Raw genomic sequence first — 16,110 nt, 5'->3', positions numbered from 1 at the left:
AACACATCTCTTTCCCCACTGTACTCGCTACAAACATGTTTCTCTAATCACCTCTCATCTTCTAACCATTCGTTTATTATAACTTAGACCACATGCTCCATTGGTCGTGACTGACATTTTGTTCATAAAAGATGGGTGTGGGCATTAATTATGGCGAGGGGGCATTTGGGTGTTTATTACATGGCTGCCGACGCGTGGCGAGGATGAGAAGGATGCAGAGGCGCTCAATTAACCTTTGCCGCTCTGGAGGTGGAGTCCCTGCGCGGCACACGCACGCCTCAGTGAACTTTTTAAATACAGGCCGTCCCAGTCCATGCCCAGCTATGTGCTAGCTTGTTCCGTTGTCTTTGAAATGCTCTCTGTGGTGGAAAATCACATTTTTTCCAGGGATGTAAGGCACGTTAAAAATGGACGACGTGCCACTTCATTTTAGGTGTCAATCCGGGAACATAGAAGATGGTAATGTTATCACTGCATCAGTGCTCGTCCTCATTATCAGGCAAAAGGTAACCCTTTTTTTCCCATGAAGGTGAAGATAATGTCTAACACATACAGTTGAGAAATAGCACCCTCGTGCTCAAGTTAAATATTGTGTTTTCAATTTGTGAAAAACTCAGTTTGAGAGAACAATATTCACAACAAAGTACAGTCTAGCGGTACAGTGAATCATGTACTTCATAAGTTCAGTGGCTTTTGGACAATGCCGTATCTGGATACCCGTACTTGCTTCGTAAGGAGCTAGGCTCCTGCTCCTATGACTCATTCCGGCTACTTACTTGATAATCAGCTGATACATACTTGATAATCAGCTGATAATCAGATAAGGGGACGGGCTGTACCAAAATGGATAAATGTTGGGAAACAACACCATTGCATATTAGATGACACATTCTCAGTATGGGTGAGCCTAGTTTCTTTATATTTGTTGCTTACTACACAACAGTACGATCTAAATAGTATATAGTATGATTAGTACACAGTATGTTGTTTTATTAAGTAGTCGGTAAGACAGATTTCGGACACGGCCAATGTCTTTCAATATAGGCATTAACGCCTCAGCCCTGGGGCCGGATCAATATTAATTGTAGTGCGAGCCAGGTCTTACAGTACAATAGGTCAGGACTGTCATCAATAAATCACCAGCTGAAAGGTGACTGTCTGGTCTCAGTCCCCCATAGGTGTTGGTTTTTATCCCCTTTGTGTTTTAGTGCAGTGACCTTATAGCCAGCATGTGATTTATTTACTCTCTGTGATCTGGTAAATACAGTATGGTCTATTACAGAATGGCTGCATTGTTTGTTCTTTCCCTCTCTTTCTATTGTTTTCTTTCACTCACTCTTTCTTTCTCTCACTTTCTTTCTCACTCTTTATTTATTTCTCACAATCTTTCTTTCACTCACTATTTTTCTTTGACTCACTCTCTCTTTCTCTCACTCACTCACTCTTTCTCTCACTCACTCACTCGTTCTCTCTCTCACTCTTTCTCTCACTCATTCTTTCTTTCCCTCACTCTTTCCCTCACTCTTTTCACTCACTCTTTCACTCACTCTTTCTTTCACTCACTCTTTCTTTCACTCACTCTTTCACACAGGCTTTCTTTCACTTACTCTTTCTTTCACATACTCTTTCACTCACTCACTCTTTCTTTCACTCACGTTCTTTCACTCTTTCACTCTTTCTTTCACTCACTCTCTTTCTTTCACTCACTCTTTCATTCTTTCACTCACTCACTTTCTTTCACTCACTCACTTTCTTTCACTCACTCTTTCTTTCTTTCTCTCACTCTTTCTTTCTTTCACTCACTCTTTTTCTTTCACTCACTCTTTTTCTTTCACTCACTCTTTTTCTTTCACTCACTCTTTCACACAGGCTTTCTTTCACTTACTCTTTCTTTCACTCACTTTCCTTCTTTCACTCACTCTTTCTTTCACTCTTTCACTCACTCTCTTTCTTTCACTCACTCACTCTCTTTCTTTCACTCACTCTTTCTTTCACACACTCTTTCTTTCACACACTCACTCTTTCACTCACTCGCTCACTCTTTCTTTCACACTTTCACTTACTCTTTTCACTCACTCTTTCTTTCACTCACTCTTTCACTCACTCACTCTTTCTTTCACACTTTCACTCACTCTTTTCACTCACTCTTTCTTTCACTCACTCTCTGTCTTTCACTCACTCTGTCTTTCACTCACTCTCTGTCTTTCACTCACTCTTTCTTTCACTCACTCACTCTTTCACTCACTCACTCTTTCACTCTTTCTTTCTTTCTCTCACACACTCTTTCTTTCACTCTTCACTCTTTCACTCACTCTGTCTTTCTTTCACTCACTCACTCTCTTTCACTCACCCACTCACTCTTTCACTCACTCACTCTTTCTTTCACCCACTCACTCTTTCTCTCACTCACTCTCTTTCTTTCACTCACTCTTTCATTCTTTCACTCACTCACTTTCTTTCACTCACTCTTTTTCTTTCACTCACTCTTTCTTTCTCTCACTCACTCTTTTTCTTTCACTCACTCTTTCTTTCTTTCACTCACTCTTTCACACAGGCTTTCTTTCACTTACTCTTTCTTTCTTTCACTCACTTTCCTTCTTTCACTCACTCTTTCTTTCACTCACTCTCTTTCACTCACTCTTTCTTTCACACACTCACTCTTTCACTCTTCACTCTTTCACTCACTCTCTCTTTCTTTCACTCACTCACTCTCTTTCACTCACCCACTCACTCTTTCACTCACTCACTCTTTCTTTCACCCACTCACTCTTTCTTTCACCCACTCACTCACTCTTTCTTTCTCTCACTCACTCTCTTTCTCTCACTCACTCTCTTTCTTTCACTCACTCACTTTCTTTCACTCACTCACTTTCTTTCACTCACTCACTTTCTTTCACTCACTCTTTTTCTTTCACTCGCTCTTTCTTTCTCCCACTCTTTTTCTTTCAGTCACTCTTTCTTTCTTTCACTCACTCTTTCACACAGGCTTTCTTTCACTTACTCTTTCTTTCTTTCACTCACTTTCCTTCTTTCACTCACTCTTTCTTTCACTCTTTCACTCTTTCTTTCACTCACTCTCTTTCTTTCACTCACTCTCGTTCTTTCACTCACTCACTCTTTCACTCACTCACTCACTCTTTCACTCACTCACTCACTCACTCACTCACTCACTCACTCACTTTCTTTCTTTCACCTACTCTTTCTTTCACTCTTTCTTTTTATCCCTCCTCCCTTCCTTCCTGAAAGATTCCAGCATTCCTCTCTTGGCAGCTGCTTTTGAGAGGCTCTCACCCTGAGGCTTGTTTTTATCTGGACAGTCCTTCTTTCCACTCCTTTCCTCCCCAAGGATGAGTGGACAGGTGACCTTTGTCCCTCTGAAGGTGCTCTAGTCAAGCCTTACTCCTTCACTGCTGTGCTTTGAAGACCAGGCACTTTCTCACTGAGGCTTGATTGCAACAGATCTCAAGCTTCACACATCACATCAGAAACGTGGGGTGAGGCAGTCGACATTCGACATCAAGTCTAATAGCATTCAGTGTACAAGTCTTAAAGGAAATGTGTTCTTTAGATAATGTATGCCTAAAAGGGATGGGCATCTCACTCCTGGAGGGCCACAGTGTCTGCAGATGTTTACTCCAGCCTTAACACACCTGCCAAGAAAAGAAACCTGCACACACTCCTGCCCTCCAGGATCAGAGTCGCCCATACCGCCATACACAAAAAAATACCTTGATTTTTTGAATTAGGCTTGTTAGTACAGGGATGGAACAAAAGCCTGTGTCCCCCCACAACAGAATACAGTAAAATACCATAGAAATACTATTAAATCTCTATGGTCCTCAACCAGAACAGCAATTGAATAAAGGGTTTAATCTGGTTACCTGATCCAGAGTGGTCTGGGAGACAGAGTAGTCCTCCACACCCAGCCTCTGCTGATGAGTGGTGAAATGGCTGAAGATGCTGGCCAGAGCGCCCTCGCTGTGGGGGACCTGGTACTGCAGCGTGTTGTGGTGCTTCTCCTTCAGTACGCTACCGGGGAAGGTCTCGTGGACAAACTCCTCCACGGGGCCCAGAGCGGGGGGTGAGCCGCCCACCCTCACGATCACAGTGTAGCCGTCCCCGAACCTAGAAAAACCAGACACATGGATAAACACATACACTACACATCAATTAAAGCATATGGACTGACAAAAAGGCACACACATACAGTGGGGAGAACAAGTATTTGATATAGGTACACTTCAACTGTGAGAGACGGAATCTAAAACAAAAATCCAGAAAATCACATTGTATGATTTTTAAGTAATTAATTTGCATTTTATTGCATGACATAAGTATTTGATCACCTACCAACCAGTAAGAATTCCGTCTCTCACAGACCTGTTAGTTTTTCTTTAAGAAGCCCTCCTGTTCTCCACTCATTACCTGTATTAACTGCACCTGTTTGAAATCGTTACCTGTATAAAAGACACCTGTCCACACACTCAATCAAACAGACTCCAACCTCTCCACAATGGCCAAGACCAGAGAGCTGTGTAAGGACATCAGGGCTAAAATTGTAGACCTGCACAAGGCTGGGATGGGCTACAGGACAATAGGCAAGCAGCTTGGTGAGAAGGCAACAACTGTTGGCGCAATTATTAGAAAATGGAAGAAGTTCAAGATGACGGTCAATCACCCTCGGTCTGGGGCTCCATGCAAGATCTCACCTCGTGGGGCATCAATGATCATGAGGAAGGTGAGGGATCAGCCCAGAACTACACGGCAGGACCTGGTCAATGACCTGAAGAGAGCTGGGACCACAGTCTCAAAGAAAACCATTAGTAACACACTACGCCGTCATGGATTAAAATCCTGCAGCGCACGCAAGGTCCCCCTGCTCAAGCCAGCGCATGTCCAGGCCCGTCTGAAGTTTGCCAATGACCATCTGGATGATCCAGAGGAGGAATGGGAGAAGGTCATGTGGTCTGATGAGACAAAAATAGAGCTTTTTGGTCTAAACTCCACTCGCCGTGTTTGGAGGAAGAAGAAGGATGAGTACAACCCCAAGAACACCATCCCAACCGTGAAGCATGGAGGTGGAAACATCATTCTTTGGGGATGCTTTTCTGCAAAGGGGACAGGACGACTGCACCATATTGAGGGGAGGATGGATGGGGCCATGTATCGCGAGATCTTGGCCAACAACCTCCTTCCCTCAGTAAGAGCATTGAAGATGGGTCGTGGCTGGGTCTTCCAGCATGACAACGACCCAAAACACACAGCCAGGGTAACTAAGGAGTGGCTCCGTAAGAAGCAACTCAAGGTCCTGGAGTGGCCTAGCCAGTCTCCAGACCTGAACCTAATAGAAAATCTTTGGAGGGAGTTGAAAGTCCGTTTTGCCCAGCGACTAGCCCCGAAACCCGAAGGATCTGGAGAAGGTCTGTATGGAGGAGTAGGCCAAAATCCCTGCTGCAGTGTGTGCAAACCTGGTCAAGAACTACAGGAAACGTATGATCTCTGTACCAAATATTAAGTTCTGCTTTTCTGATGTATCAAATACTTATGTCATGCAATAAAATGCAAATGAATTACTTAATCATACAATGTGATTTTCTGGATTTTTGTTTTAGATTCCGTCTCTCACAGTTGAAGTGTACCTATGATAAAAATTACAGACCTCTACATGCTTTGTAAGTAGGAAAACCTGCAAAATCGTCAGTGTATCAAATACTTGTTCTCCCCACTGTACATGCACACACAAAACCAACAAAAACACACACAAAAACTTGAGGTTATCCAAGGTTAGTGCCTTTTTGGAACAATTTATATGCTCCAGCACATCACCTGATTCGATATTCACCTTGCCTAATGTGCGCGGCAGGTAGCCTAGTGGTTAGAGCGTTGGCTGCTGAAAGGTTGCTAGTTTGAATTCCCAAGCCGACTAGGTGAAATCTGTCGGTCAGCCCTTGAGCAAGGTACTTAACCCTATTTGCTCCAGGGTTGCCGTCAATAATGGCTGATCTCTGGCCGTGACCCCACTTTCCAAGGGTGGGATATGCAAAAAACATATTTCCATTTCACACCACACACTTGTACAGGTTACACACTTGTACATGTGTGAAACAGGACAAATATAAGAAACCTCTACTTGGCCGTTGACACACAAGTACGCACACACACAAAAAAGTGAGGTTATCCAAGGTTAGTGCAGTTTGGTAAATTACACACCATAAAATGCCCTTTTGGAACAATTTTGTATGCTCCAGCGAATTCCCTTGATTCCATATTCACCTTGCCTTATGTCTATGCACCACCCAAGCTAAAGTGCACACTCCTGAATTTAACAGCAGCACTTAAATAATATGCTTCTATTTCCTCACTGTGCTGAATTTGGTGGTACCCTTGCGCTAACATCATGTGATGAAAGAGGAGGAGAAGGACGGATAGAGGGATGGAACGTAGGAGATGGGGAGCGCGGGAGGGGGGAGGCATAATTGATCTTCATTTCCCCGGCTCGTTGAAAGCTCCCTGTGCATCCGGTGCAGCGTGTCGAGGAACAGGTGCGTCATGAACACCGGGAGTCGGCCAACTCCGCACACCCGAGAAACTCGTGAGTTTTTTTCCGTGGCCTGAAGGAATGTTCACTCTTCCTACTGCTTTTCTCCCATCCCTCTCTTCCCCCTCCCACCGCTGTTAGCTCTGCTTCAGAAGGTGCTAATGCTAGGTGCTGACGCTACATCCTGAGTTTGGACAAATCCATGAGTTGGCATGTAGAATTACCCATGGTGCTTTGGGTGTACCTACTGTATATGTAAGCAGTGGATCACAGTGTGACACGTTGGCTGCATTCCAGACACACAGTTTCAACACAGGTCTGCACAGATGATCAGATCTTTAAAATACCTGGGGTTGTTTAATGTAGGCTGTGTCCCAAATGGCACCCTATGGTGAATCGGCCGCCATTTGGGACTCAAGCATAGTGTTTATTATCTGGACTGTTTAAGTGTTTAATGTCTCAGCAACCACATCTCCCGAGTGGCGCAGCGGTCTAAGGCACTGCATCTGCATCTCAAGAGGCGTCAGTCCCTGGTTCGATTCAAGGCTGTATCACATCCGGCCGTGATTGGGAGTCCCATAGGGCTGCGCACAATTGGTCCAGCGTCGTCCGGGTTTGTCAACATTGTAAATAAGAATGTGTTCTTAACTGACTTGCCTAGTTAAATAAAGGTAAAAAAAACATTATATAACGATCGTACAATCTATGTGGAACACACCCACTATGACAAGTTTCGGGTGTGTAGTTTTATTTTCTATTATTCAGACTTAAAATGTCTTGATACGTGCATGTCTTGATACGTTTAGGCCATCTTAAAGCCAATCCTAATCTAAGGACATGCAGTATGTTTTCAGAATGCCTCAAAATCTCTCTTAGTGTATGTACAGTGCCTTCGGAAAGTATTCAGACCCATGGACATTTTCCACATTTTGTTACGTTACAGCCTTATTCTAAAATGGATTAAATATTTTTTTAAATATCAGCAATCTACACACAATGCCCCATAAAGACAAAGCGAAAACAGTTTTATTTACAATTTTGACAAATCTATAAAAAATAAAAAACAGAAATTCTTCAAATTAGTATTTTTATTTTCTATGAGACTTGAAAATGAGCTCAGGTGCATCCTGTTTCCATTGATCGTCCTTGAGATGTTTCTACAACTTGATTGGAATCCACCTGTTGTAAATTCAATTAATTGGACATGATTTGGAAAAGCACACACCTGTCAGTTTTTGTCAGAGCAAAAACCAAGCCATGAGGTCGAAGGAATTGTGCATAGAGCTCCGATTGTGTCAAGGCACAGATCTGGGAAAGAGTACCAAAACATTTCTGCAGCATTGAAGGTCCCCAAGAACACAGTGGCCTCCATCATTCTTAAATGAAAGAAGTTTGGAACCACAAGAATCTTCCTAGAGCTGGCCACCCAGCCAAACTGAGCAATCGGGGGAGAAGGGCCTTGGTAAAGGGCGATGACCAAGAATACGATGGTCCCTCTGTGGGCTCTAGATTACCTCTGTAGAGATGGGAGAACATTCCAGAAGGACAACCATCTCTGCAGCACTCCACCAATCAGGTCTTTATGGTAGAGTGGCCAGATAGAAGTCACTCCTCAGTAAAAGGCACATGACAGCCCAATTGCAGTTTGCCAAAAGGCACCTAAAGACTCTCAGACCATTAGCAACAAGATTCTCTGGTCTGATGAAACCAAGATTACTTGAATGCCAAGCGTCACGTCTGGAGGAAACCTGGCATAGTGGTGGCAGCATCATGAAGTGGGGATGTTTTTCAGCGGCAGGGACTGGAAGGCTAGTCAGGATCGAGGGAAAGATGAACGGAGCAAAGTACAGAGATCCTTGATGAAAACCAGCTCCAGAGTGCTCAGGACCTCAGACTGGGGCGAAGGTTCATCTTCCAACAGGACAACGACACTAAGCACACAGCCAAGACAACGCAGGAGTGGCTTCAGAACAAGTCTCTGAATGTCCTTGAGTGGCCCAGCCAGAGTCCGGACTTGAACCCAATCGATCATCTCAACCTGACAGAGCTTGAGAGGATCTGCAGAGAAGTATGAGAGAGATTCCCCAAATATAGGTGTGCCAAGCTTGTAGCATCATACCCAAGAAGACTCGATGCTGTAATAGCTGCCAAAGGTGCTTCAACAAAGTACTGAGTAAAGGGTCTGAATACTTATGTAAATGTTATATTTTAGTTAAAAAATTTAATAAATTAGCAAAAATGTGTGTAGATTGACGAGGAAAAAATTAAATTTTATCAATTTTAGAATAAGGCTGAAACGTAATAAAATGTGGAAAAAGTCAAGTTGTCTGAATACTTTCCGAAGGCACTGTATACCTCTGCAAATTACAATGTCTCAATCCCATTATTTATTTATATATTCAGAAAAGAAATTCAGAAAAACTGATTGCCTCAAAAGAATTAGGTAGGAGTATGGCAATGAGGCCATACTATAGGAGTATAGTAATGATATTGTTATTGTGAATCCAAAATCAGATAAGTCTGACTTATCAAATTATTTCCAGGTCTCTTAAGAATGTGCAAACAAAAGCATCGTTCCAAAGACCTCAATGAATTACTTAAGGCACATCAGCATATGATGAGATTCACTCGTCGAATCTATTTCTATAAAGCGGTGTGCGTTCATTCGCTATCTATTAAGTTACACTGTGTATGCTGACATTAATAATTCAAATAAATCCCAATCAATACACCGGCACATCAAATAAAAACCACCAAAATATGATTCTAACTTTGACATTAAATGATCCCTCAAAGCTGGAATGGGCTACCAGCTTTTAATTAACATTCCATGGATTTTATGCTAAGTCTAGTGAGACTAGTGTTATTTTGTTGTTAGTATTCTTATTACCATTGTTTTCTGCTTAATGAATCCCCTAATGTTATATTTAGTCGTGGAAAATGTCCAATGGTGGCTGTTAAGTGTTACATGCAAAGAGAGGCAGCAACCTCTTAAAAGTCATTAGAGACGTGGTGTGTAGGCCTCAGCTGTACTAAGGCTTCGTTTCAATGTCCATACTAGCATACAACGTAGAATCCAAATACATTTCTTCATTCTAAATTGTACGCTCGTCTGCATGGCAATAGGAACAGAGCCTAGCAGTACATAATCAAAATGACAGTCAACTCCCAGAGCTTTTCGATGGGAATACATCATTACACCTAATAACAAGCCATGTCTCTGTGCTGATTGAATACTTTATTTGAAAACCTAGATTAAAACGCATATTCTTCATTCCTCTGATTGCTAGAATGGAACATCAACATTAATATAGGAAATCACAAATGAGAGAGAAGATCAACTATTCTTTACCATCCATGACTTATCTGTCCAATTCTGTGATCACACAGTCCTGTGGACTTCTTCTCGTAGCATTTTGAAATAGGCCTTCAGTACAAAGTTTGAATGAACAAAGAGCGAAGTCAACAGAGAAGCCAGTCTGAGTAGAAGTCGTCTGAAATCCCACCCTTTTTGAGACTTAGCTCTTATCCAGTCTGATTCATCATCCAATCATCATGGGTCTGAGACAAACGCCCCTTCCATTTAGCGATGGGATCGAGCCAGACAGGAAATCGGCTGGCGCTCAGTGGCGAGGCGCAGCTGAGCTTTCAGAGGTGCTGAGCTCAGCGAAGAAAACATATTTTTTTTATCCAATAATGCTCGGGGGCGTCGCTAGAAGAGGTGTCAGCCGTACATGTGTAATCAAACGGCGCTCCCCAGCAGCAGAAAGAAGAGGCTGATCAATGAGCTCTCGCTCTCTCATTTTCGCTCTCTTTCTGTTTTCTCTCTGTGCTCTATTTTCTCCGCTACACTCCAACAGGAGAGTGGCGGTATGTATTATTCATTTTCCAATTTCTACCCTTCGGTCGTCTCACAATAATATAAGTGATCATTACTCGTTGTGGATTTACTACTTCTGCTGTCGCTCTTCTATTATCTCTCTATTTTCTTTCTCTCTACATTGATGGGAAGGGCCCCTGTAAGTAAGCATTTCACTGTGAGTCTACACCTGTTGTTTACCAAGCATGTGAGAAATACAATTTGATTTGATTTTGATTTGAATAGAAAATAATCTCGACCACAATGTAAATTGTTATCTTCCCTCATCAATTGTTTGCCCAATCCCAGATTGACCACTTGTTCCTACAGTACCAATCAAATGTGTGGACACAGCTACTCATTCAAGGGTTTTTCTTTATTTGTAGAATAATAGTGAAGACATCAAAACTATGAAATAACACATATGGAATCATTTAGTAACCGACAAAAAGTGTTAAACAACTCAAAATATGTTTTATATTTGAGATTCTTCAAAGTAGCCACCCTTTACCTTGATGACAGCTTTGCAAACTCTTGGCATTCTTTCAAACATGTGCATTTTTCCACGAGAGATGTGTTTCCATCAAATTGACTTGTTGCAGAAAAAAGGCTGTGCGTGATGACATAATGCACATTAAAATACATTTTGCGGTTAAATTCCCATGCACTTGAATCAGAAAAAAAAGTTCAATGGGTTTCTATACATTTTCAACTCAATTCATGGTTTTCTCACAAACAATGTTGCTTTATATAGTGAGTGTACCCATTCTGGTATTGGCATAGTAGATAGTAGCTGCGCGAAGTTGCCTAGAGCGCACATATAGATTCGTCCGACTGCTAGATGGTGAAGCGTGATTCATCACTCCAGAGAACGCGTTTCCACTGCTCCAGAGTCCAATGGCAGCGAGCTTTACACCACTGCAGCCGACGCTTGGCATTGCGCATGGTGATCTTTGGCTTGTGTGCGGCTGCTCGGCCACGGAGAACCATTTCATGAAGCTCCCGACTAAGTTATTGTGCTGACGTTGCTTCCAGAGGCAGTTTGGAACTCAGTAGTGAGTTTTGCAGCCAAGGACAGACGATTTTTACGCGCTGCGTGCTTCAGCACTCGGCGGTCCCGTTCTGTGAGCTTATATGGCCTACCACTTCGCGGCTGAGCCATTGTTGCTCCTAGACGTTTCCATTTCATAATAACAGCACTTACAGTTGACGGGGGCAGCTCTAGCAGGGCAGAAATTTGACGACCTGACTTGTTGGAAAGGTGGCATCCTATGACGGTGCCATGTTGAAAGTCACTGAGCTCTTCAGTATGGGCCATTCTACTGCCAATGTTTGTCTATGGAGATGGCATGGCTGTGTGCTCGATTTTATACACCTGTCAGCAATGGGTGTGGCTGAAATAGCCAAATCCATTCATTTGAAGCAGTCTCCATGTACTTTTGGCCCTATAGTGTATTTCATCTGTAGCCTAATAAACTACTTGCTTTCCAGACGAGTCATAGTGGGAGGACCACAGAACATCGCATGACTCCAAGTTTACTTAGATTTGATGGTTGTTATATCAATATTTGCACATAAAAGCATTTCCAACAACATTACTTGCATCTTTCATTTTACTGACATAAAATATCCCACCTTGTCTAGCGTATTTTGTTTTGTCAACATTTGGAAAGTATCCAGAAAAAAGTTTTTTTTCAATCAGGCCTGTAATGACATTTTTTTATCTGACATGTACTTTACACACATAAAAAGGTTGGATGGAAACCTGGTTACTGACAGCCACTTAATTAGCTCGTCAGCTAACATTTTTTCGATTGGTAAATTAGTCCAGCGGCCAGCTATCTAAACTTGTAGCAATCATGGTTGAATTACTGACCGGGGGACCCCATTGATTTTGTCAGTCACTCTCCTCCACGATCTCTCCTCTCCAATCCATCCTCTCCCGGCTCGCCTCTCTCATCTTGCCTCTCCTATCTCTCCTCTCTCCCATCTCCTCCCTCATCACTCCTCTCCCATCTCTCCTCTACTCTCGTCTCCCCTCTCTCCTTTCCCATAGCTCATCTCCTCTCTCATCCATCCTCTCATCTCTGCTCTCTTCTATCCCATCTCCTCTCTCATCCATCCTCTCATCTCTGCTCTCCTCTATCCCATCTCTGCTCTCTCATCCATCCTCTCATCTCCTCTCTCCTCTCCCATCCTCTCCTCTCCCATCTCTCCTCTCCCCTCTCCACTGCCATCTCTTTTCTCTACTCTCTTCTCCTCAAGCCAATCTCTCATCTCCTCTCTTATCTATCCTCCCCCATCTCTCCTCTTCTGTATCATCTCTCCTCTCCCACGTCTCCTCTCTCTCGTCTCCATCTCTCGTCTTTTACCATCTCTCCTCTTCTCCCATCTCTTCTCTTCTCCCATCTCTCCTCTCATCCACTCTTTCCACTCATCTATCCTCTCCCCTCTCTCATCTCAACCATCTCATCTCTACCATCTCTCCTCTATCCCATCTCTCATCTCTTCTCTTATCCTTCCTCTCTGCTCTCCTCTCCCATCTCTCTTCTCCTATCTTTCCTCTCCGATCTCTCTTCTCTCTTATCCGCTCTCCACTTTTCCCATCTCTCCTCTCCCCATCTCTCCTCTTTTCCCATCTCCCCTCTTTTCCCATATCTCCGCTCCTCTCCCATTTCTCCTCTCCCATGTCTCCCGTCTCTCCTCTCCTGTCGCTTTTCTCTACTATCTTCTCCCAGCTCTCCTCTATCCCATCTCTCATCTCCTCTCTCATCTATCCTCTCCTATATAATCTCTCCTCACCCATCTCTTCTCTCCCAACTCTCTTCTCCCCATCTCTCTCTCCTCTTTCCCTTCTATTTCCTCTCCCATCTCTCCTCTACTCTCCCATATCTCCTACACTCTCTCCTCTCCAATATCTCCTCTCCCATGTCACCTCTCTCCATCTCTCATCTCTCCTCTCCCATCTCATCTCTCCTCCACTCTCTCCTCTCTCCTTGACCATCTCATCTCTACCATCTCTCTTCTCCCATCTCTCCTCTCCCATATATCCTCCTCTCTCCTCTCCCATATATCATCCACTCTCATCTCTCCTTTCCCATCTATTCATCCTCTCTCCTATCTCTCCTCTCCTCTTTCCTCCACTCTCTCCTCTCCCCTTTACCATCTCTCTTCTCCCATCTCTCCTCTCCTCTCCTCTCTACCATTTCTCCTCTGTGCTCTCATCTAACCCATCTCTCATCTAACCCATCTCTCATCTCCTCTCATCCATCCTCTCCCATCCCTCCTATTTTATGTCTCTCCTCTCCCATCTTTCATCTCCCCTCTGTCCTCTTTTCTGTCTCTCCTCTCCCATCTTTCATCTCCCCTCTCCTGTCTCTCTTCTCCAATCTCTCCTCTCAATTATCTTCTTTTCCCATATCTCCTTTCCCATCTCTCCTCTACTCTCCCATCTCTCATATCTATTCCCCTCTCCCATCCTCTCTCATCTCTCCTCTCCCATGGCTCCTCTACCATGTCTCCTCTCCTCTTTCCCATCTCTCTAATCTATCCTCTCCCATCTCTCCTCTCCATTCTACTCTCCCATCCCTCATCTCCAATCTCTCCCATCTCTCCTCTGGCTCATCTCTCCTTTCCCATCTCTCATCCTCTCTCCCCTCTCATATCTCTCCTCTCCCCTCTACCATCTCTCATCTCATCTCCTCCTCCCTCCTTTCCCATCTCTCATCTCCTCTCCCATTTCTCCTCTCCCATCTCCCCTCTCCCATTTCTCCTCTCCCATCTCTCCTCTCCCATCCTCCTCTTTTCCCATAACTCCTCACCTTTCCTCTCTCCCACGTCTCCTCTCCGCTCTCCATCTCTCATCTCTCTTTGTGCCTCTCCCATCTCTTTTCTCCTCTCCCACCTCTCATCTCCTCTTCCATGTCTCCTCTCATCTCTCCTCTCCACTGTCTCCTCTACCATCTCTCATCCTCTCTCCTCTCCCATGTCTCCTCTCATCTCTCCTCTCCACTCTCTCCTCCCCCCTCTACCATCTCTCATCTCCCCTATCTCATCTCCATTCTCCTCTCCCATCTCTCCTCTCCATCTCTCCTCCCGTCTTCCCTTTCCCATCTCTCCGCTCCCATATCTCCTCTCCCATCACTCTCATCTCGTATCCTCTCCTCTTCTCCCATCTCTCGTATCCTCTCCTCTTCTCCCATCTCTCTTTTCCCATCTCTCATCCTCTCATCTCCCCTCTCCATGCTCTCCCCCACTCTCTCATCTCTCCTCTCCTCTCTACCATCTCTCCTCTTCCTCCTTTCCCATCTCTCATCTCCCCTTTCCCATCTCTCATCCTCTCCTCTCCACCTCTTCTTTTCCCATCACTCCTCCCACCTCTCCTCTCTCCCATCTATCCTTGCGCCTCTCCCATCTCTCCTCTACACTCTCGTCTCCCATCTATCCTCTACACTCTCCTCCTCTCCTATTTCATCTCCCCTCTCCCATTTCTCCTCTCATCTCTCTTCTCCCCCATCTATTTCGTCTCCCATCTCATCTCTCCTCTTTTATCTCCCGACTCAGTTGGAGTCCCTCCCGTGTCATTTCAAGCACATAACCTCCAGCTTCAGAAAGCTGTTGCTGGAGTGCTGTGCATTTCTCTACATCTCCTTTCCAATCTCTCCTCTCAGTATCTCTCCCATCCCATCTCTCATCTCTGCCCCCATCTCTACTCTCCTCCTCTTCCATCTCTCCTTTCCCATCTCTCCTCTTTGCTCTCCTCTATCCCATCTCTCTTCTATCATCTATCCTCTACACTCTCCTCTCCCATCTCCCCCCCCTCTCCCCTCTTGAAAAGATTGAGGAAGAGAGGGAAAAGGTCACCAAACACCCCCCATATTGGTGTCCGGGGGGGGGGGTTGAAGGGAGTGGGGAAAGGGGTCATACCCCAGGCTTGGGTGGCCGTGCTTTGATCAGGCAGGAAGTCCTCGATGGGTCACACACAGAGGTCGCCTGTAAGGGTCATCACCTAGCAGGGAGAAGCCACGGGCGATGGATATATACGGTGCGGAGGCATGTTTTATTCAAGGCTGGAGTTGAAAATACATATGGTACTGATGAGGTCTGGAATGGACACAAACACGCTTCCACTCAGAGAGACAGACATGAATCCACACGGACACGTGTACACGCACACACTTCATACATAAATATGTACACATACATCACATGCATACACACACATGCTTTCGATGGCCATAGAGGATTTCACACACCGTATCAGCAGGTCTGGGACGTGCTACCTGTCCCAGACCTGCTGTTTTCAACTCTCTAGAGACCGCAGGAGCGGTAGAGATACTCTTAATGATCGGCTATGAAAACCAACTAACATTTACTTCTGAGGTGCTGATTTGCTGCACCCTCGACAACTACTGTGATTATTATTATTTGACCATGCTGGTCATTTATGAACATTTGAACATCTTGGCCATGTTCTGTTATAATCTCCACCCGGCACAGCCAGAAGAGGACTGACCACCCCTCATAGCCTGGTTCCTCTCTAGGTTTCTTCCTAGGTTTTGGCCTTTCTAGGGAGTTTTTCCTAGCCACCGTGCTTCTACACCTGCATTGCTTGCTGTTTGGGGTTTTAGGCTGGGTTTCTGTACAGCACTTTGAGATATCAGCTGATGAACGAAGGGCTATATAAATACATTTGATTTGATTTGATTATCTG

The 16,110-nt window shown here is 44.4% G+C and overlaps 1 protein-coding gene across 1 annotated transcript in view; it reads right to left on the bottom strand.

Moving 5' to 3' along the window:
* The window catches only part of LOC139561288 (phospholipid-transporting ATPase ABCA1-like), a 230,979-nt gene that overhangs the window by 3,011 nt on the left and 211,858 nt on the right, over nucleotides 1–16,110 (bottom strand). The window contains exon 49 of the mRNA XM_071378277.1: nucleotides 3,882–4,125. Coding sequence (XP_071234378.1) covers nucleotides 3,882–4,125 — 244 coding nt within the window. The remainder of the gene's footprint in view (nucleotides 1–3,881; nucleotides 4,126–16,110) is intronic.

The sequence above is a fragment of the Salvelinus alpinus genome, chromosome 31 (assembly GCF_045679555.1).
Source record: "Salvelinus alpinus chromosome 31, SLU_Salpinus.1, whole genome shotgun sequence".
Lineage (NCBI taxonomy): Eukaryota > Metazoa > Chordata > Actinopteri > Salmoniformes > Salmonidae > Salvelinus > Salvelinus alpinus.
Note: the sequence above shows the minus strand (reverse complement) of the source record. Positions and strands in the feature narration are given on the sequence as shown.